Source organism: Zingiber officinale, chromosome 5B (genome assembly GCF_018446385.1).
Source record: "Zingiber officinale cultivar Zhangliang chromosome 5B, Zo_v1.1, whole genome shotgun sequence".
Taxonomy (NCBI): domain Eukaryota; kingdom Viridiplantae; phylum Streptophyta; class Magnoliopsida; order Zingiberales; family Zingiberaceae; genus Zingiber; species Zingiber officinale.
In genome coordinates this window covers 8999962-9021601 of record NC_055995.1, presented here as the reverse complement: position 1 = coordinate 9021601, position 21640 = coordinate 8999962, and the positions used below count along the sequence as shown (strand labels likewise).

The 21640-nt window shown below is 35.5% G+C and overlaps 1 protein-coding gene and 2 pseudogenes across 4 annotated transcripts; all 3 read left to right on the top strand.

The window, feature by feature from the left end:
- Nucleotides 1–1694: 1694 nt before the first annotated feature.
- Nucleotides 1695–9695, top strand: LOC121984086 (cullin-1-like). 4 transcript variants are annotated; one of them, XR_006112783.1, is made up of 20 exons: nt 1695–2012; nt 2138–2305; nt 2381–2480; nt 3986–4171; nt 4306–4353; nt 4436–4639; nt 4711–4788; nt 4892–4981; nt 5073–5153; nt 5261–5323; nt 5629–5715; nt 5795–5932; nt 6072–6127; nt 6222–6342; nt 6424–6585; nt 6972–7115; nt 7200–7418; nt 7489–7656; nt 7722–7890; nt 9527–9695. XR_006112783.1 is itself a non-coding variant. In XM_042536871.1 (19 exons), the coding sequence occupies exons 2-19, from the start codon at nt 2154–2156 to the stop codon at nt 7824–7826; spliced, it is 2202 nt and encodes a 733-aa protein (XP_042392805.1). In that variant the 5' UTR covers nt 1695–2012; nt 2115–2153; the 3' UTR covers nt 7827–9695. The 4 variants fall into 4 exon arrangements, 1 of the variants encoding a protein (XP_042392805.1); XR_006112782.1 differs by having other exon boundaries at nt 2115–2305; nt 7722–7879; XR_006112781.1 differs by having other exon boundaries at nt 2115–2305.
- Nucleotides 9696–9837: 142 nt separating this feature from the next.
- On the top strand, nt 9838–16397 carry LOC121984087 (annotated as a pseudogene).
- Nucleotides 15576–19658, top strand: LOC121984088 (annotated as a pseudogene).
- Nucleotides 19659–21640: the final 1982 nt, after the last annotated feature.

Below are 21640 nucleotides of genomic sequence, written 5' to 3'. Positions count from 1 at the left end.
GCCGCTCGTTTTCTCTGCTCACTCGACCGACTATAAGCCCACTTGGCCTCTCGCCTACATGCCTGTCCGGCCGCTACGCCTGGGCAACCACTTCACTCACTCAGGAGCTAACTTGCTTGACCACTACACCCGGCTAGCCTCAAGCTCGCTCGGGAGCTAGCCCATTTGACCACTACGTAACCTTAGCTTCGTTCGACACTTGGCAGATACCAACCCTTGCTGGCAGCCTGAGATTACCCGCTCATACCATCTCGACAGATAAGTTCAATTTAATTTTGTAAATTTAAATTTAACTAATTTCTAAATGTCTCTGACAGATTGTCCAATAGCGATGTCGTTGAGCATGTGGTCGGCAGACGCGATCGTCGCGGGTGTGGGGAGGAAGGAAGACAACGATGGTAATTGAACTTAGGGTTTAATTACAAAAACCTAAGTTTAGCTTCTATCAACTCCTAATTTAAATAGAGTTTTCCAAATAGACTTTTTTCATATCCATTTATCCCCATAAAATCTAAAATGACTAATTTAAAATCCATTTTTTTTATAAAATTCTAATAAATTTTATAAATTTATTTCCCTATTAACTATTTTTTTATTTTTCTAAATAAATTCATTAGTTTCCATTTTAATGATATATAAATATAAATATAAATATATAAGCGAACTGTCCTCATGGCAAGTCGATGCAAATGTTTTTAAATACAACTTCTCTGTATTTTCTTCGTTCTTGCCAAAGCTGCTCTCATGCTCACCGCGCCTCCTTGCGTGCCAGCCACCCACCCGGTCGTCGGTCACCTGCCACTGCCAGTGGCCTCCGACCACTTGGACCCACCCTAACTATAGTCTGTAGGGAAGGTGTACCCTAGGGGGATCACGACATGAATTCCGGCCGCAATCGCTGATGGATTCTAGCCGCGATCCAACTCGATTGCAAGCGGAATTTAGCAAGATCGCGACTGGAATTCGGTCGCTGCCAGCTCCCAACTGGTTCGAGGCCGGATTGCAATAGGAATTGGGCCGAAATTCGGCCGTGATTCGACCCCCACGTTAGCGACCGCGATCACGGCCGGATTTCGACCGAATTGTGGCTGGGATTCTAGCTGCGATCCGGCCAGAATCCTAGCGAGTTAGGCACGGGTGGGTGTGCAGCTGGCGGCGAGGCTGGTACGGTGGGGGATCGTGGCATGGATTCCAGCCGTAATCTAGCTCGATCGTTGATGGATTCCAACCATGATCCGACTTGATCATGGGCGGAATCCAGTGCGATCGAAGCATGAATCCGATCGCTGTCAGACCTCGGTAGGTTTGCGATCGGATTGCAATCGAAATCCGGGGCGATCCAGCCGCAACGCTAGCGATGGCTATTGAGGTCGAATTTCAACTGAATTATGGTCAGGATTCTGGTTGTGATCCGATCGGCCGTGGGGGGTGGCTAGTGGTGGGCGGTGGCCGGCGGCGAGATTGGCACGATCGCCACCTAGCACAATTGGCACACCAGAAAATAAAAAAAAAATACTAAGAGAAAATAAAAAAATGACATGGCAAATCTACGAGAACATTCCGTAATAATCCGTAGGGAATGTTCCATGGCATAATAAAATTGTCTATCCTACGGTATTTGCGGTTTTGCTGAGGCGATCTGACGTGGCGCGTTCCACGTAATCAGCGTGCAAGGCAAATAATACGGAGCAAGGGTAGAAAACTTTTATCCTACGGTCAAACCCTCTTCCTTACGGTCCTCTCCGTGAACCCTAAACCCTAGCCGCTCCTCCCTCTCCGAATCACCGAAGCACCTCTCTCGCTGCGAACGCGCTTCCCTCGCCGGAGCTACGGGACCTACGTGAGCTCTCCTGCGGCGTGCGACTCTCTCGCCGTGATCAGTCCACCAAACTCGCCAGATCTCTCTTGTAGCGAGCTTTCTCTCGACTAGGGTTTCGCCTCCCTTTCTGCTGGAGACACGCGACAGAATCCAGCCTCTCCAATCTCTTACAAAATCATTCCTGTAGCTTGCGGTTTGTTTTGCTTATGAACGTGCTTGAGCATTCTGTTAATTTCCTTCCTGCACTTTTATGATTTGTGTTAATTTCCTTCTTGTGCCTCTTGATCTGTATTAGTATTAGGGTTCCGATTCCCACAGGATCCAGTGACAGGAGATGGCAATGATGTGGCGGAGGAAGCAGACCCCTTTCGACGAAGGGTGGAAGTTTGTTGAGGAAGGCATCACCAAACTGAAAATGATCTTGAAGGAAGGGCTCTCCCTCCCCGAGTCACCTATCACATCCACGGAATTCATTTTACTCCACACGTAAAGTTTCTACCATATTTTTTGGAATTTATCCTGCTTTTTGTTTTTTGGGTAATTAACTCTTGTGTGCTATAGATCAATCTACAATATGTGTAGCCAATGGAATGATTATAATCAGGAGGAGCTATTATATAATAAATACACGGAAGTGTTCGAGGAGTACACGACTTCAGTGGTGAGCATGTTTTCTCTGCCATCCATTTTTGCATGACTTCCATTTTTGCTTTCAGATTAACATGACTTGATGTAACCTAAAAAAATTGCTCCGTATATATAGTGATTCCTAGACTTTTAATTTCTGACCCTTATAACAATATAGCAGTTAGGGTGTCACTTGAGAAAAAAAAAGGCTCACATTGTCTTCACATAATTCCATCCGACTATTAGGAAACCATCAACTGTATAAACAGTGATATATTACCTCATTGCTGATGGTGGCAACATTAAATCAAATGCAAAAATCAAGTTGTGAGAATAAGTTGTGAATGTGGTGTAACTGAAAAGATAAATCAAGAATAATGACTGAAAACATGGATTGCAAAGCATTTGTACCGTATACTTGCATTGCATGTTACCAAACTAGCCGTCAAATTCTTTGCGATGGTATCCCTTTTACTATTTGTTTAAGGTAAAATATGCTAGAAGTGTTTACTATAAGGGTGCGTTTGGTTGGGGGCTATTTTTGATAACCTTGGTTATCAATCTAAGGTTATTAATGAAAACTTTGTTTGGTTTGCCTGACACGTCAGCAAAAGACGCATACAACCCAGAATCAGAAAACCTTGGAAAAGTTAAGTTTTTCTTGATTCCGGGGTTAAGAAAATTTTTTAACCAAAAATACCCCTAACATTTTTTATAGCGAAAATTTCATTTTAAAGTAAAAAAATGTAAACTTCAAAAAATTTAAAAAACATAAACTTAAAAAATGTAAACTAAAAAAAATTAAAAAAATGAAAACTAAAAAAAATGTAAACTATTTTTTTTTAAAAAACGTAAAATAAAAAAAATAAAAATACAAAAGAGAAAAACATAAACTTCAGGAAAAAAATGGAAAAACAAACATAAAAAAACACCTAAAGTTAAAAAAATAATAAATAATAAAGTTCAAAAAGAAAAAAAAATATTTATAGTTGGTTTTGTAACAAAGGGTAATACATGAAAATATTAAATTATGTTGTACATTAAAATCTTCAAACAAATAAGTTTTCATTACATTACCTTGGTTGAACAAACAACATTAGTTTATGTTTTATTCCTCATAACCTTGGTTATGTGATTATTTGGTAATCCCATAACTAAGATTATACATGATAACTTGAACCAAACGTACCCTAAATATTTTTGCTTTTCTTCAGGAAGAGAAGAAAATTTTAACTATGAGGAGAGGTCTTCACATTTAAAGTTCCTTGTCCTGTATTTTTTCAACTCTAAATCTACAAAATAAGAAAAAGGCTTTTGTATGCAGTAGTTTGATGGTTTCAAATTTCAATTGTGAATTATTCATGCATGCACAATCATGAATCCAGATAATATTCATGATAAAAATGGAGATAAAATATTAATTAATTACAAAATGCTAGATTAATTATATATACACAGTGTCATACTTCCTTTTGTATAATATGGAATTGAAAACATAATATTTTTTGTAATCTAACAGTATTTCCTTCTTTTACTCAGGTATTACCATCTTTAGAGGAGAAATACAATGAGTTCATGCTAAGGGAACTAACTAAACAATGGTTAAATCATAAATATATGACCAAATGGCTTTCACATATTTTTGGTTACCTTAGTCGTTTCTTCATCAAGCAGAGATCCCTTCCATCACTTAATGAAATTGCGCTTTCATGTTTCCGAAACCAGGTAGTGTGTCATCCTCATTCATTTTCCTCCTCTAAATAGCATGTAAATCAAATTTCTGTTCGAGCATTTTTCTCCATATTTTTAATTTCATGGTACAACTATTATGGAGACCCATGTTTTCCCTTTTGTTGTAGGTTTACCAGGTAATTAAAGGAAAAGTTAAAGATGCTGTCATTTCTTTGGTAACTTGCTGCCATTTCTTCATCCATTTTACATATTCAACTTCTATTAGCTACTTTTTATTATTCGGGGTCTTTCAAATAGATTGATCAAGAGCGTGAGGGTGAACAAATTGATAGGGCTTTATTGAAGAATGTTATTGACATTTTTGTTGAAATTGGATCGGAGAAGATGGATTATTATGAAAATGACTTTGAAGTGGAAATGCTTAAAGATACAAAAACCTATTACTCTAGGAAGGCTTCAAATTTGATTCAGGTTGAATCATGCTCAAATTACATGTTAAAGGTACTTCCTGTACATATCTTCATGAACATTTATTTCTCCTATTCAATGCTTGATCTCTGTTTTTTTACTAGGTTGAGGAATTCTTTAAGAGGGAGAAGGATAGGGTTGCTCATTACTTGCATGCTTCTAGTGAACTGAAACTGTTAGAGGTATATTAGGTTCTATCACAAGATTCAATGAGATAGAAATGATACTTATCTCCATTACTTTTAGTTCATATTTTTTATGATTATTAATTTTCATTACTTGTAGAAAGTGCAAGATGAGGTATTAGTTGTTCATTCAAGACAACTTTTGGAAAAGGAAGATTCTATTTGCTATTTCTTACTTCAAGAGGACAGGGTACTTTTCCCTATTGCTGCCGTCAATCAGAATTTTTTTTGTATGACATCTAATCATTTTTCTAACATTTTTATGTCTTATTGGCACTTAGGTGGATGATCTCTCACGAATGTATAGGCTTTTTAGCAAGATACCGAATGGCCTGGATCTTATCTCTAAAATATATCAGAAGGTCATAAAAAAATTAATAATTGCAACATTAATTTTCTACCATAAAATTAACTTGAATAGTTTTGTTTATAGTTGTCAATATATTTACGAACTATCATTTTTGCACAGCATGTGATTGCTGAGGGTACAACGTTAGTCAAGCAAGTAGGTGCTGCTGCAAGCAACAAGATTGTAAGTATCCATTATCTTCTTAGATAATACCTTTATTCACTTGTTACCTCTCTTTGATCACTTAAGGTTTTGGTTAGTTTTCCTTTTATAATATTTTTAGTTCACGAGTTCAATTGTCAACTTTGTTCAATTTTTTTGCTCATATGGTTGGTTCGTCAAACTAAATCTAGGATTTCTTCTAGTTTTCATTCATATATGTGTTGGTCTCTCTTTATTTTAATTGTTCATTTAGGGTGAACATTTGTCTTATGTTGTCTGTTTGATTGCTGTATCTTGTTATCTTATTCAATGCTTCCTCTTTTCAGATTTTTGGCAAGAAAATTATTGAACTGCATGACAGGTACATGGCTTTTGTGAATGATTGTTTCCAAAATCAGCGTCTTTTCTGTAAGGTGAGGTTTGACTATGCCAATATTTTGTGATGCTTGTCTGTTATTTTTTTTCTTCACTAAAGCTTTACCCGTCCATTAGGCACTTGAGAAGGCTTTTGAGACTTTCTGCAATGTGAGCTCAACTATTGAGTTACTGGCTATCTATTGTGATGATATTCTTAAGAAGAATGGAAATGAAAAACTAAACGATGATGAAATTGAGGAGACACTTGAAAAAGTAAACTCCCTCCTTGTTTATTAATGTATTTTTACATTCCTTTTTTATCTTCTTGCTTCTCATTTTGTCTCTTTGTTGTCAACCTTTATATTTTGACTTTGTCCTTGACCTTGATTGAATTAATCTTTTATATTTTCAGGTTACGAAATTACTTTTTTATATCAATGACAAAGTTCTGTTTGCGGAGTATTGTAGGTGGAAATCACTCCATTTGTCTATTGACCTTTATTATTGAATCTTTTGTTATTCGTGATCATGTTTGTGCTATCAATACAACATATGCATACAGGAGAAAGCTTGCTTGGAGGTTGCTATCTGATAAAGGGGCTAACGAAGAACACGAAAAAAGTTTTTTATCAAAACTAAAAAGGCAAAATGGTGCATTTTTTACTTCAAAGATGGACAGAATGGTATGTATACTTTTATTTCAAATGTTTTTTTTTTTTTTGGCATTTGAATTAATGGGCTAATGTCTTTGTCTCATTTTTCAGGTAAAAGATCAAACCCTCAGTAGACAAATTCAAGCTGAATTTGAGGAATATCTTCAAACTTATCCACAGGCAAATCCCGGGTTAGATCTAACAGTTACTATTTTGACAAGTGCATCATGGCCACATTATAGATCATCCCATCTCAAAGTTCCTTCTGAAATGGTTAGTGGTTTGAAAATTTATTTTCTTCTGAGATAACTAAATTTTATTACAAACTACTATTTTAGAATGATTGCCCTACACACTCATCCATGATAAAACTTCATATTACTTCGTTTTTTAAATAGTATTTAGCTATGTGAAATGGCCTTAGTACAACAAGTATCCAAAGGAATTGAAAATTTCTCTAATAAACATAGTTGAACCTTTTGGATTGATCTAACCATCCTCCCAATTCCTATCAACTTTACCAAAGTTCGAAAAATAAAATTGGATGAGAATTCTATGCCAAATTAAGACAGATTTGAGTGATTATTATGCAGATATTGAATCAGGGACTATGCATTTACTAATAACATTAGGAACCTGACTTGGATTGCTGCTTTCAGGTTAGATGTATACAAGTTTTCGAAGGGTTCTATCAGCCGGAAAAGACTCGTAGGAAACTTTCATGGATATATTCTTTGGGGACGTGCACCATGAATGTCATCTTCGACGATAAACCCGTAGAGCTTTTTATGACAACATATCAAGTATCTATTGAATTTTTTTTTCTCCCTCTTTTTTAAAATAAAAGATGTATGACAGGTAACATGATTCTTGTGAGATGTTTACAGGCTGCAGTTTTGCTGCTTTTTAAGGACTCAGAGAGATTAAACTGCACTGATATAATATCTCAGCTCAACTTAACTAAGGATGAGGTAGTCAGATTGCTTCGCTCCCTTTCTTGCTCGAGTTGTAAAATTCTGAATAAAGAGCCAAACTCGAACTCCATTTCCTCAGAAGACGTCTTTGAGTTCAATTCAAAGTTCATTGACCGAAGAAAAAGGATCAATGTATGCTTAAGCAAGGAAGTTAAGTTGTTCATTTCTTTTTTGCTCTATTTGTCTAATGACTTCTTTGTAGATCTGTCTTCCACCTCCGGCGGATGAGAAGAAAATATTCGAACACGTGGACAGGGATAGAATATATGCTATTGATGCCTCCCTTGTTCGTATTATGAAATTCCGAGAAGTGCTGCATTACCGACGTTTAATTGCTGAGTGTGTCCAACAGCTTAGTTCAATATTCAAGGTATTTTTTTTTTGTTAAATAAAGGGAGAAGAACATATTCAAACTTTGATTATATACTTCTGCAGCCCAACTCTAGTCTAATAAAAAGGCGGATAGAAGATTTGATGCAAAGAGGATATCTAGAGAGAGACTCAAAGGATCCTAATTTTTTCAAATACTTACCTGAATGATCGAGTTCTTTGTTGAGACTTCAGCCACCTCCAATCATCCTGCTGCTGTATAGGTTTGGGATTGGTATTTGGTTAACTCATCTAGGCCTATCTTAATATTTTTCATCTATGCTATATTACCTCTCTATGTGTGGTATTTGGTAACAATTCAACACTCTAGCCCATAAAGTTTGATAAGTCTTATTTATTATAAACTTTTTTTTAGCCTAAGGAGAATGTAATGATTGCATAAGAAACCCAAAAATAAAATTGCAAATTGATATTATTGTGAGAGACACCTAGTACATGTACGTACATGATTTGATATAAAATCGTAAACCTAATACATCCAATTGGGATTGAATCATTGAACCCACAACTTCGTCCAGTAAATCTTAATGCCTCTAACTGGAGCTTTCTGCCTTTTTATAGAGAAAATATTCATCCCTAGGATATTGAATTTTATATATGATAGTTTTCTTTATTTAATTTCTCAAAAGTTCCTATAGCAGGGATGTTTATGGTGAGGTAATTGGGTGAGAGACTCACCCATTTGATCTCGGTATGAACTTAGAATCTCGCATAGATTCCTATAATTTAGGCCATGCTTCAAGTTTAGATGGAGCTCCATTATGCTGCAAATGTGGGTGACAAGCCGACAAGCCATTAAATTTCTGTAGTAAGGTTCCTCCTAAGTTTGGAAAGGAAAATATTATATTACATTCATAAAAGATAGTCATTACAAGATATAGGACTCAACTTTGAATCTTAACCCTAAAACATCATGCGGGGAACTAAACTCATATTCGTAGAAATTATTGATGGAGCTCCATTATGCTGCAAATGTGGGTGACAAGCTGACAACCCATTAATTTCTGTAGTAAGGTTCCTGTTAAGCTTGGAAAGAATATTATATTACATTCATAAAAGATAGTCATTACAAGGTATAGGACTCAACTATGACTCTTAACCCTAAAACACCATACGGGGAACTAAACTCACATGATTCGTAGAAATTATTGATGGAGCACACATGAAGTTGGAGCTCAAACCAGCATGTCAACTGAGAGAAAAGATTAAAAAAAGTAAAATGAAGATGAAGAACAAGTTAGGCTCCAGGAAAATAATTAGCTATACTTTGTTAAAGCAATTTGTACCTCAGAATTCTTTGGGTTGTTCATTGCGTTAAGGCTGTAAACTGTAAACTTGAGGTGCCTGGTTTGTCACAAGAAACTCAACACCCTTAAAGTCCGCTTCATTTGTATGCAGCATGACATTCTTTAACGTCTCTTGAAGTTACAATTGTATCGTTTGCTCTCTCAAGATTTCAGTTAAAATTGTACTTTGAACTCTTGTGCTGAAGTGTTACTATTTTAAGTCATCTCTCGGTATCCAATATGCACATGTAACTTGCATAAATGTTCAGTTGATAGCAGAGATATCCAATTGACCAATATGTATTGAATATATGATGATTTGGGAAGGTGGAAGGAATGAAACAACTCAAAAGTTTCTAGAGATATACATACACATGTTGTGGGTGCACTTGGTGATCAATATTTAGGTGTTAGATACTAATAATGTGCATTTTAGCTGTTTTTCCAAAAGAATTATTTAGAAATGTTTTGTCTGCTTGTGCAAATCTGATGGCTTCACTGAGGCAATAGACTTGTTTTCAATCTTTCACTTCTGACAATTTTTTCTGTGTTGTGCCAATCCAGGTACATAATAAGATCATTGAGGACTTGTTTCAAGCACATCCTATCAGTAAAAGAAAGCTTAAGGAGCTCCTAGGACACATCCCATCGGCCCATCCCAAGTTTTTGCTGGTGCTGTATTAGGCATTTTAGTTGCTCTCTTTTGTTGTCAGGATTACAGTCTGGCTGTTTAGGTCCATTGGAAAAACACACATTTAATGGTCAATCTTTGTTGACATTATAGTAAACATGTTCTGGAAAAGAATATTCTTGCTTTATTTTTACCTTGTCAAAATACTTGATCATGTACTATCCAATGGATAGTTAGAGGACGTTATTTCGATGAATTTAACTTGGTGATTCATATTGATGGCTGCGGCCAACGCGCTAATCGTGATGCAGGAGGTCTTGACGGTGAGTCTTCTCTTATTCTCTGCCATGTCGCCGATCTGGGAAGTTAGGTTAATGCTTCTGGCAAATTCGTGGAGGATAACTTAGACACTTCCGGATCCAATAGGACTAGATATTGATCTGTTGGAATTTCTATGCATTTTGTAATTCATATATCTTGAGTTCTTCAGTGTTTGGTGTTCATCAGCTTCCAAGCATCGGGATCAATTGTTTGTTTATCACGTTCGCACATGTTGCAATGGAATCGGACAAGTACATATGCGTCAGGGAAATGCCACCACAGAATAACATTGTTATTGTTGACATGAGCATGCCTATGCAACCTCTGAGGAAACCTATCACTGCAGACAGTGCTTTGATGAATCCCGACAGCAGAATTCTTGCCCTTAAAGGTATTTATGTTGACAAATCATTTATGAGTGATTTCTTCTTATGTGCTTTTAGGTCTATCAATTTCATCACTTGAGTAGTGAATCTGTAAACTAGTTTGGTATCAACTTATTCATTGGACCTGTTATCTGTACTCCAAGCCATTTTAATTACTTAATTAAGTAAACAATTGAATAACAAGCAAAATTTTAGACTCTGCTCTAAGCTGTCGGAAATGATCTACTTTTTCCTTTGGTTCTCTCTAAATGAGTTTCAGTGGTTATCGTTTCTAATTTCCCTTGATCTAATTGAAGTTTCAGCTAATTTGAGTTAATTAGAATGCTATTTTTCATGTACAATCTGAATAGGTTGTCCAAATAAGCCATTTAAATCTGCTCGGTTACCAAGGCAAAATATGGCAACTTTTGACAGGAAAATCTGCTATCACTTAACCCTTGTTATTTTTTCGACCAGCTAATTTTCGTACCTTTTTGATTGGGTCTTGATTGAATACCTCAGTTAACTCCCTAGTTGAAATTAGAAACTAACAGTTGGTCGTTTGAACCTCAACTTATGAACAAGCTTTCTATCTCTTTCTAAATTTATTCAATGGATTTGTGGCTTTTTTTTTTCCTTTAAATAGTGCCTCTATATCATATCTCATATCTTGTGGAAGTAAAATGACCCTAGTGATTTATATATGGTAGTAAGACATTAGCATTTCAGCATAAAAGAAATAATGTTATCCTGACGGTGCTAACAGTTTTCAATCTATGTAACCTTCATAAAATGCTTTGAATGTGGCGTTTAATAATTAAAGAATGTATTTCTATTTCCAATGAGTCTGCTATTCTCATATACTGACGCTGGATGTGTTAACTATTAACTATATATATTCCTTAACTAGCTATATATCTTGTGAAAGTTTTTCTTTTGGGTTGGCATCATTAGATACAAACAAGTTTCTTTTTAATTTTTCCTTGTTTAATTTGTAATATGAACATTTTTAAGTTAGCCACAATACTTTAGATCTTTGGAAAGTCAACTTTCTAATGTTTTAATTTGTTCAAACATAGATGTCACATGGTTCTTCTCCTAAGTTTGTCAAACATTCATTAGACTGCTCCCGCAAGTGTTTTTTCTGGCTGGGACTGATAACATGTAATCTGTTTAACTTGCAGCTCAAATTCCTGGAACCACTTAGGATCACTTGCAGGTGTTCAATATTGAGGCAAAGACTAAGATCAAATCTCATCAGATGCCTGAACAGGTAAACATTAAGTTTTTTTCATCTGGCTTTTGATTCTTCTGTTTCTGGTGTTCAATGCTAATACTTTACTAATTTGAAAAACTTTTCAGGTTGCTTTTTGGAGGGATCAAGTCAACGATGTTGGGTCTCATTACACAAACTTCTGTGTATCATTGGTCAATAGAAGGTTATCTGTTGATTACTTAATTTGTTTCTTGTGTTAACCAAAGGGTTGCATTGTAGTTCCTGAAGGTGATTTTTGAGCTATCATCATGAGTGCATCAGAGCCTGTTAAGATATTTGATCGGGCAGCTAATTTAACAAAATCAGATAATTAACTATAAATGTGATCCCTCAGAGAAATGGTTGGTTCTTATTGGAATTGCTCCTGGTGCTCCAGAGGTATTCTTCCTTTTGACCGTTCTGATGCTTATGTGGTTTGTGAAACTTCTTAATTTGTAAGCTTGTTGGTGATTCTTATAGTGCTCGTATGAGTGTGTAACTGCCTGCATGTGTGTGTGAATTTCTTTGTTAATTTTGAAGGATTATAAGCTGGGATACATGGGATAGCATGTTGACTTATATAACTATTATCATTATTATTTTAAAAGCATGCTATTTACAATTAGAGAAAATTTCATTTTACCCCTGTACTTTTTATTTTTTTGAATGCACACTATAATTTTTTTCCTGTTGGTTTACTCCCACAGTTTCATATACATTGCAGAAATATCTCTATAATTCACTGCTGTCATTTTATATCTACATAGACACTCTCACCGACCCTCTTTGTTGTATGAAAAATGACCATATGAATAGGGGCTGAATCAACAGCACCTATAAAAGTGTGGAAGGTAAAACTATAATAGTGAATTTATAGAGTGCATTTTGACAACAAATAGAAGTGTGTAGGGGGTGTAAAATGAGCAATAGTAGAACTACAGGGGCATTTTGAAAAAGAATTTAATGTATGGGAGATAATATGAAATTTTCTTTTACAATTATAAGGTGGGATTGCACTGGTAATTACTAAAATTTCAATTGATTATTTGGTCATCACAGAAACTGGATGATACTTTTAACTTAAAGACAAAATATGATATTACAGATTGTGCAGTTATGATAGTATTCTCCTTCATAGGGTTCCGTTAAAGAAAGTGTTATGTAACATAGAGATGAGAGAATAGATGATAAAAAAAATAATGACCAGAGAAAATGGAGAGAAGGAAAAGAAGAGTAATATAATTGATAATTTCATGGTTCACTCTATGATGGGTAAGATCTTTAATTTGCTTCCTACAATTGAGTAGAAAATATAATGATCTCATATCTATACAACATCTACCTATTGCAGGACATTTAACTCTAAAAATTGGGTTCAAAGGAAAACCTAGTAAAGATGGGGTAGGATATAATAAAAAAAATACAAGTTGCTCTTATGTTATTCAACCTTTTCTTTTTGAATAGAAACAAGCAGCCTGATATTACCTCTGTTTTTATGCTCTAATTCATTAAATTTTGGAAACACTCGCTTTCTTTAAGGATGATGAAAAAGTAATCGATCAGAGAGCATTGCCACTGTCCTTTGTTTTATTCTGACATCCTGTAGATTTACTCTTTCTTTGTCCTTTTTGACTTTTTTGTTGTTCTTCATCAATTAATGTCCAGTAAACTAATGCTTTTACTCTTTGAAAAAATTATTTGGATTCAGTAATGCACTTTCTTTATGTAATGAATTAATGTTGGTTGCAGAAACCACAGCTGGTGAAAGGAAATATGCAGCTTTATTCTGTAGATCAGCAGCGTAGTCAAGCACTTGAAGCACATGCTGCATCATTTACCACATTTAAGGTATTTTTCTATTTTTCAGTTGCTCCATATTCTTTTCACTGGTCTCTGATACTATTCATTTATTTCATTGTTTTTATCTGTTCTTGACTTCATGATTTTTTTTTTCTATAGGTGGTTGGGAATGAGAATCTCTCCATTCTTATTTCATTTGCCTCAATGTCTAGTAATGCTGGACAAATTACTTCAAAGTTACACGTCATAGAACTTGGAGCCCAACCAGGTACCTTGATTATTTATAATCATTGAGATTAGTTTCTATAGTTTGAGATTTCTATAATTCAATTTAAATGTTCTGGCTGTCAATGTCCTTTTGGACAACATCCAAAGCATAGAGAGAGCTGTAGAGTTTGCTTTCTGTGTTGAGGATGATGTTGTATGGAGCCAGGATACCAAAGCTCAATTATGGGAAAGCTTAGTAAGTGATGCTATTGAGTCTTTCATTCGTGCTGACGATGAAACCTAATTCCATTATGTTATTCGGGCTGCTGAAGATGCCAATGTTTATCATGATCTTGTGAAGTACCTGCTGATGGTCAGGCAGAAACTTAGAGAACCAAAAGTGGATGGCGAACTTATATTTGCTTATGCTAAGATTGATAGGCTAGGTGAGATTGAGGAGTTCATTCTAATGCCAAATGTTGCTAACCTTCAAATTGTTCGATGATGCTTTTTATGAAGCTGCTAAGATAATTTTTGCTTTTATTTCCAACTGGGTCAAATTGGCTTGTACACTAGAGAAGCTGAAACAGCTCGAGGGTGCTGTTGATGGCTTGATGCTGCTCACAAAGCGAATAGTTCAAAGCCATGGAGGGAAGTTTGTTTTGCTTGTGTTGATGCTGAGGAGTTCCACTTGGTGCAAATATGCGGTCTAAATATAATTATCCAATTAGTCTTTCCTCATATCAACACTCCCCTCTATGACATTTCTTAGGCTATTATGTTGTTACTGTATTCCAAGTGGCAGCTCACTTTATTAGCTGATGTATTTTTTAGGTGGATGACCTGGAAGAGATCAGTGAAGATTATCAGAACAGAGGTTGCTTCAACGAATTAATTTCCCTCATGGAGAGTGGACTTGGTATGGAACATGCACACGTGGGCATATTTACAGAATTGGGTGCCTTACATGCTAGATATAGACCAGAGAAACTTATGGAGCACATTCAATTTTTCTCAACCCGTTTGAATATCCCCAAGCTTATCCGTGCTTGTGATGAGCAACAGCACTGGAAAGAGCTAACCTATTTATATATACAATATGATGAATTTGACAATGCAGCCACAACTATTATGAATCATTCTCTAGATGCGTGGGATCATATGCGGTTCAAAGATGTTATTGTTAAAGTTGCAAATGTTGAGCTCTATTACAAGGCTGTACATTTCTACTTGCAAGAACATCCTGACCTTATTAATGATGTTTGGCATGTGCTGGCACTGCGTGTGGACCACTCTCGGGTTGTAGATATCATGCGAAAGGTGCTTAATTTTTCCTAATTTTTTGTAGGTGCACTTCTTTTCTTTTAAATCAGGCTGGGTTTTTTTTTAGAAAATCTTTAAATAAGGTTAGACAGGAGTTATTTCTCTAATACTTTGTTTCTTCAGGCTGGTCACTTGCATCTTGTCAAGCCATATATGATAGCTGTTCAAAGTAACAATGTGTCTGTTGTTCTTAAATGAAATTTATGTTGAGGAAGACTGACAGATTATGCGAATCAATTGACTTGCGACAATTTTGATCAGATTGGCCTTGCACAAAGGGTAAATTGTTGTTGCCAACCATCTATAACCATGGATGTTCTCCTTAAAATTGTCTTTTCCAAATCTAGATTGAAAAATTTGAGCTTCTTGAGATGCAAAGAATTGCTGCTTATATCTATAAGAAAGCTGCAAGGTGGAAGCAATCCATTGCGTTGCCCAAGAAAGACAAACTTTACAAAGATGCAACGGAGACTTGTTCACAGTCTGGTGATCATGAAGTTTTAGAAGAATTGCTTGTTTATTTCATCGTACAGGTAAAACAGTTCGTTTCAATCAAAAAGGCTCTGAAAGAAAGCCCTAAAAACGGCATGTGATGATGATATGTCGACAGTTATATAGTGCTTGGCACATGGTATCAGTTGCACTAGGGCCGGTGACTGTGACGTCGATTGGTGGCAGCGATAGAACTTGAAAGGCGATGTGATGGCGGAGGTCTTATAATGCCGGATGTATGCATGTATTGGCCTCCTGGAACCACAGTGACATCTACTTCAGCCGCACCATTTCCTTATCCATTGCCAACTTCTCTGCCACTGTCCGCCTCGAACCCTCCCAAGATCTCGTTATCCACCCTCATCCTTTCCACGATCTTGTATCATTCTCTTCCATTCAACATCTGGTACCATCCTTTCTCCCTCCTTTCTTTCCTAATCAATTTCATGGTTTGAGAAAGACTGCTGACTGTTCTGGGAATTCCTCTCTTATCCTGCCCAAATAATATACGGACTTTAAGTTAATTTGCAAGGCTCTGTCAGATAAACAAACGTGCAGAATTGCTTTCTAGATTAATCTCTTTCTTGAATATTCTGTCACCATCCTTTTCGTAAATTCTAAAAAAAATCCTACCTTTTGTAAACTGTATGGTCTTCAGCTTTTGGAACAATGACTCTTTTGTGATATTGTTGCTGGAATTCTTGAGTTTTTAGGATGCCTTTTTCTACTGAGTGCATTTAGTTTGTTTTTTTTTCTTCTACAAAAATGAACTTTCTTTTTATCCTCCTTGATCTTAACACACTTTGTAAGTGAGAGCATTTTCTATGTTGTCTTCGCAATTTCATGAGGTTGTGTAATTTTGGGTTTCTTCAATCAGAGCCTTGTTTATGCATGCATCTAAATTTATTATTATCATGAATAGCGGTCAAAGCCCCCTTGCAGGTGAATTGTTTGCAAAGTGAAGGCTACTATGGCCGGGTGAGATTGCTCATCGCTACTTGCAAAATTTTCTACAACTACTGCTCTGATCAAAATATTAAAGCTAAAAGAAGGAAGTTTCACTCTATCTTATGATACCAATATCCCCCGTCAGGTATAATAGGTGTTGTGTTATCCATCTGTATGATTTTTTTGTCGGCCATGCATAAAGGAATTCTAAATCTTTCAAAATATTTGGATTCCTAGTATTCTTTTTTCTTGCAGTTTATATATGAATACACTACTCTTGTCCTTTTATCTTGCTTTGAACAAAAAGGAAAGTTAAAAATCTAGTGTCTTAATCAAAATTTGTTTGGGTTTGTTTAAAATTCTTAGGACTTGTGAACTCTATGACAATAACATACTATTCCAAATATAAGAACTGCAATTCAAATGCTCACGTCTTTTGCTTTCATCCAAACGAGTTCAATATGAAATTTAAAGTCTTTTCCAACAAGATTTGATTCCAAACATGATTATGTTTGGGTATTTTCTTGCTTTATTCTTCCATTCTGTAGAGAAACCAGGATATTAGTCACCTAAGCATGCCTTTTCTCTTCCTATTTTATGGGTGACATGGTAGCATACTTGTTGGCTCCCTTTCTAGAAATCGTGGGCATTGTATATTTTCTGTCCACATGTTCAATTTTCATAAATCTGATCCAAAAAAAGTGTGTCCATGATCTTTGTATTAGTTTCAACCTATGAAATCTGAAATTAATGTGGTTTCCTAATTTGAAACTAACAAATACTGGCGGTAGTGTATTGTTAAATTCAAAGAAGTCTCATTTTTTTTTGTCTTTTCAGACTGGGCTTTCAGGTTCAAGTGCAATTGTTTGTGCTGCCTTCAATTGTCTCCTTGAAAAGTAGAAATCCAGCCTGACTTAATTCTCAATGCTGAGAAGGAACTTGGCATAGTTGCTGGGCTTCAAGATTGGGTTGCACCGGCCTATGGAGGTCTTGTCTTATATGGTACTGCATATATAGGAGCTTCTTTTTTTTTTTTTTGGTGTAGTCATCGTTAATAATAGTGCATATTATTTATTAATAATATTAACAAATAATATTCACACATGTTTTTTCTCTACATTTTTTGGCATTTTGGATGTCACATGAGCATGCTTTTGGACACCTCTGATTTTCTTTGCATATCTTTAATCATTAAACTTAATTGGCTAATTGGCAGGACTTCAGCAAGGAACATATGGACAAACTTGGGACGGTCTATACTCCCCAATGGATATGGGTCTTCTTCCTTCCCTCTATCTTATATCTGCTGAGAATCCAAGTGACCGTGGGAAGGTTGGTCTTTCTAATTAAACATGCTCCATACATTGCTATAAGCTGGTCTTTTTTTTTTATTTATTTTTTTTTTATTTATGCAAAGAAAACTTGGTTGCAAAGAAAGGAAATAAATTACTAAGGTTCACATTTGATTTCTCCCATAAATTCAATTGAAATTTATAGTTACTCATTCCTATGCAAGTGCAATTTGCAACCTGTTCAATTAATGAAGAAAAAACGTGATTTCACTCACCCAAGCGCCCCTCATTGCCAGTCCCACAGTAAGATGAAGGTGCAACTGTTCAATTAAGCTAGTGCATATAGTTGATTTTTCCCAATTTCATTCAAAGAGAAGACATGATGAATAAGACTGGAAGAAGATTTAGAGGAACCAAAGGCTCACCTTGTGATGTGTTTGCTAGAGAGGAGTCGTTGATCAGAACATAAAAATTATATATAAAGTTTCTTATGCTACTAGCAACAAGTAAAAGATGACATGGACAACATACAAAGAACTTCAACTATAGGTATTAGAAAATCAAAAAGTTTGAAATGTCCGAACACACTGCGAAGTGTCCTTGAAGCACTGTCAGATCTTAAGCTACTCAAATTTAAATTTAACTTTTGATAGTCCTAAAATGACAAAGGAAGAAAGTCAACACGGAAAATTGAGTAACTCAAGCAATATGAAGAATGATAATAAGATAAACACAAAAAATAAATAACTACTAAATTCAAGAACTAACCACATGCTGAACTGATTTTTACATGCCTTTTATTTTTTTAAAAATGAATTTAAAAGTTAAGTTTCTTTACCATGTTATATTAGATTTTCCAATCACTAATTTCACAAGCGTTGATATTTTGGTCATTGTATGTAGTTTGCATGGGGATCTTATTTCTTTGCAGGGGTGTTTGTTTATTATTCTCTTTTACTATGGATGTTATGCATTCATTTCTCTTTCGTCACTCATGAGCTTATCGTCAAACAATTTAATTTTTCAAGGTTTTATTAACATTGTGAAAGCCAAGTTAACTTCACTCATACTGAAGTTGCCATTTGTTGAAGAAATAATGCCATAATACTCAGTTTGATTGCTAAAATGTTACTGTATATAAAAGTGATTATCCTTCAACAACCTAGGTGCACAATTCTGTCCGGCAAAGGTGGCTAAATGGTGATCCTCCATGGAAGTAGCGAACCTCACCTTAGAGGGTCATAGAGTAATACTTGAAAAGATTACACTGAGCTTGTGTCCTTAAATAAACCACAACTTGATCTTCGGAGGTATGCAATGTTTTAAGAACATTTTATCAATTCTTGCTCTGCAGTTTTTTTTTTATTTGTAAATTATGTACGCAGAATATGGATCAAATGAACATAAAATCTTTACTCAAAAGTGAATGGTGAGAACCTGCAAAAGCCTATTTAAATCATATGCACTACTGCGATTAAAAATAATAATTATAATGAATATTGCATTTGACCATGTCTTGCCTCTTCTTTTTGATTGTTCTTTGTAACAGGCACATATTCAGAGACGATGCCCTCCGTTCTTTCAACATTAAGATGATTGAGGTGGCTAGGAGCGTTGGGGCAGCTTGTAAGTTTACTGGCAGTGGAGGAGCGGCCGTTGCTTTCTGTTCCGAAGGACCTGTTCAAGCTCAAATTCTGGAAACCTCCTGCAACAATGCTGGTTTTACAATCGAAAAGGTGATAGTCGTCCCTCTTCTTGGCGAGGAAGATTTGAAAAGAGTCTCAGTGGTAGAGACAGCTTCAATCTGCTAGATTTCTATTATACCTTGTTTTAGGAGGTTGTATAGAGTCAAAAAATTTGATTACCCTTCAGATGTTGCATGGGCTAGCTTTCGGTGGAATCATTTGTGCAAATTAGCTTTGGTAATAACTTAATTTCTTTTCATAAAAGTAAAGGCATGTTGCCTTGGGTATTTGGTTAGTTTCCTCTTTAGCGTACCTATTTAATTGTTGTTCAATCGCAAAATAACAATAATGCAATAGCAACCTATTTAAATGTTGAAGTCAACTCCAAGATTTTTTGGTCATGTCCCATCTATAGTAAGATGCATCCAAAAGGTATGATATTGGATGGTCAAGTTCAACATGTTAAACAATTTTCTTTTCAAACGTGCCTTTACGTTCGATAGCTTTGAGCAAAATCTTATGAGGTTTTCCATTGGTATTGGTAGCTGTTTATGCACCTCATGTGGATGTGCTCACTTTTTTTATTTATTTAAGTGGCGTTTGGTTTATGGGTTTAGGAATGAAGAAATGTATTTGGTTAATAAGAATGGAATTAAGATTTTGGAATGAAATTCAAAAATTTGGGTATGGATGAAATTCACCCCCTCTTGGATTTTGATAAATAGAAATGTGAATTAAGTTTTAGACAAAAATATCCTTAGTATATTTGTTTATTTTTTTTTTAAATTTCGCACACTCTCTTTCATCATATTTTCTCTCTCTTTATTTTATTATCACATTTTTTCTTTCAAGATACTTTCTCTCTCTATATTCTCTCCCATCATATATTCTCTTTCCTTATTTTCTCTCTTCATTCTCTTCTATCACACTTTCTTTTCCATTACACGCTTTCTACTTATTTTTTCATCATACTTTCTCTCTCATCGCACGTTCTCTCTCATCATACTTTCTTTCTCCTCAATCTTTCTTAGCATACTCTCTCTCCTCATTTTCTACCATCACACTTTCTCTATCTTTATTCTCTCTTTATTTTCTCTAATCACATTTTTTCTCTCAGTACACTTTCTCTCTCATTATATTTTCTCTCTCCCAGTCTCACATTTTCTCTCATCACACTTTCTCTCTCTTCATTTTTCCCATCATTCTTTCTCTCTCAACCCACTTTCTCTCTCATCGTACTTTCTCTCTCCTCACTTTTTCATTTTCTCTCATAATACTTTTTCTCTTCATTTTTTCCATCACTCTTTCTCTCTCAGCATACTTTCTCTCTCCCCAGTCTCTCATTTTCTCTCATCATACTTTCTCTCTCTTTATTTTTTTCTATGACTCTTTCTCTCTCAACCCACTTTCTCTCTCATCATACTTTCTCTCTCCTCACTCTTTCATTTTCTCTCATAATACTTTCTCTCTTTATTTTTCCCATCACTTTTTCTCTCTCAGCATACTTTCTCTCTCATCATACTTTTTCTCTTTTCAATCTCTCTTATCATGCACTCTCTCCTCATTTTCTTTGATCATACTTTCTCTCTCTTTATTTTTCCCAATACACTTTTTCTCTCATCATTTTCTCTCATCATATGTTTCTCTCACATTCAACTTTCTCTCCCATCTAATTTTTTCTCTTATTTTCCTACAAAGGTAAAAAAGGAAATTTAAGTTCATTCTGATTGAAAATATTTAACTAACCAAACATCATTTTTAAGAATGATACCCAAGCTTATATCCATTCCCATTCTATAATACTATGATACCCATTCCCATTCCGATTAGTAGGAGAGAACCAAACGCCCCCTTAGTCTCATCGGGATGGTTTAGTGGCTAGCGTATGAAGAGTTGTCACCATAAGATCTAGGGTTCGAATCTCGGTAAAGCCGAGGTAAATGCTTCCCTTATGTGCTAGTCATTATTCTAAAGGCTAGTAACCGCTCGTGATTTATCTCCTCCGTGTTGACCCTGGGATGGATTGACAGGAGTACTAGGAGTGAGTATATTCATCTTTTACCACGTAACCTTAATTTGCTCGCCGCATGATGTAATCGAGTTGGTACATAGAGGATCGATTTTCATGGATTTATTCCTCTGAGGATTAAATCAGGTAGTCTCAATGTTTTTTAAGGCCCTAGGAAAAAAAAAAGCCTTTATTTGGATTTATTTTTTTAATAAATAATCAAAAACTACTTAAATTTTATTTGGATCTATCCGATAGTGAATAATTCTTTATCAAAAGTAGAAACACAGTCAGCATGACCGCTCATTGCATTGGATTATCCAACAGTGTTTGATTTTAATGTGATTCTCG

Coding starts and splice junctions, on each gene's coding strand:
- LOC121984086 (XM_042536871.1), top strand. CDS start 2,154: ATGGCAATGATGTGGCGGAGGAAGCAGACCCCTTTCGACGAAGGGTGG. Junction 4,640..4,710: donor GCTCAAATTACATGTTAAAG/GTACTTCCTGTA, acceptor TTTTTTTACTAG/GTTGAGGAATTCTTTAAGAG. Junction 5,324..5,628: donor CTGCTGCAAGCAACAAGATT/GTAAGTATCCAT, acceptor TCCTCTTTTCAG/ATTTTTGGCAAGAAAATTAT.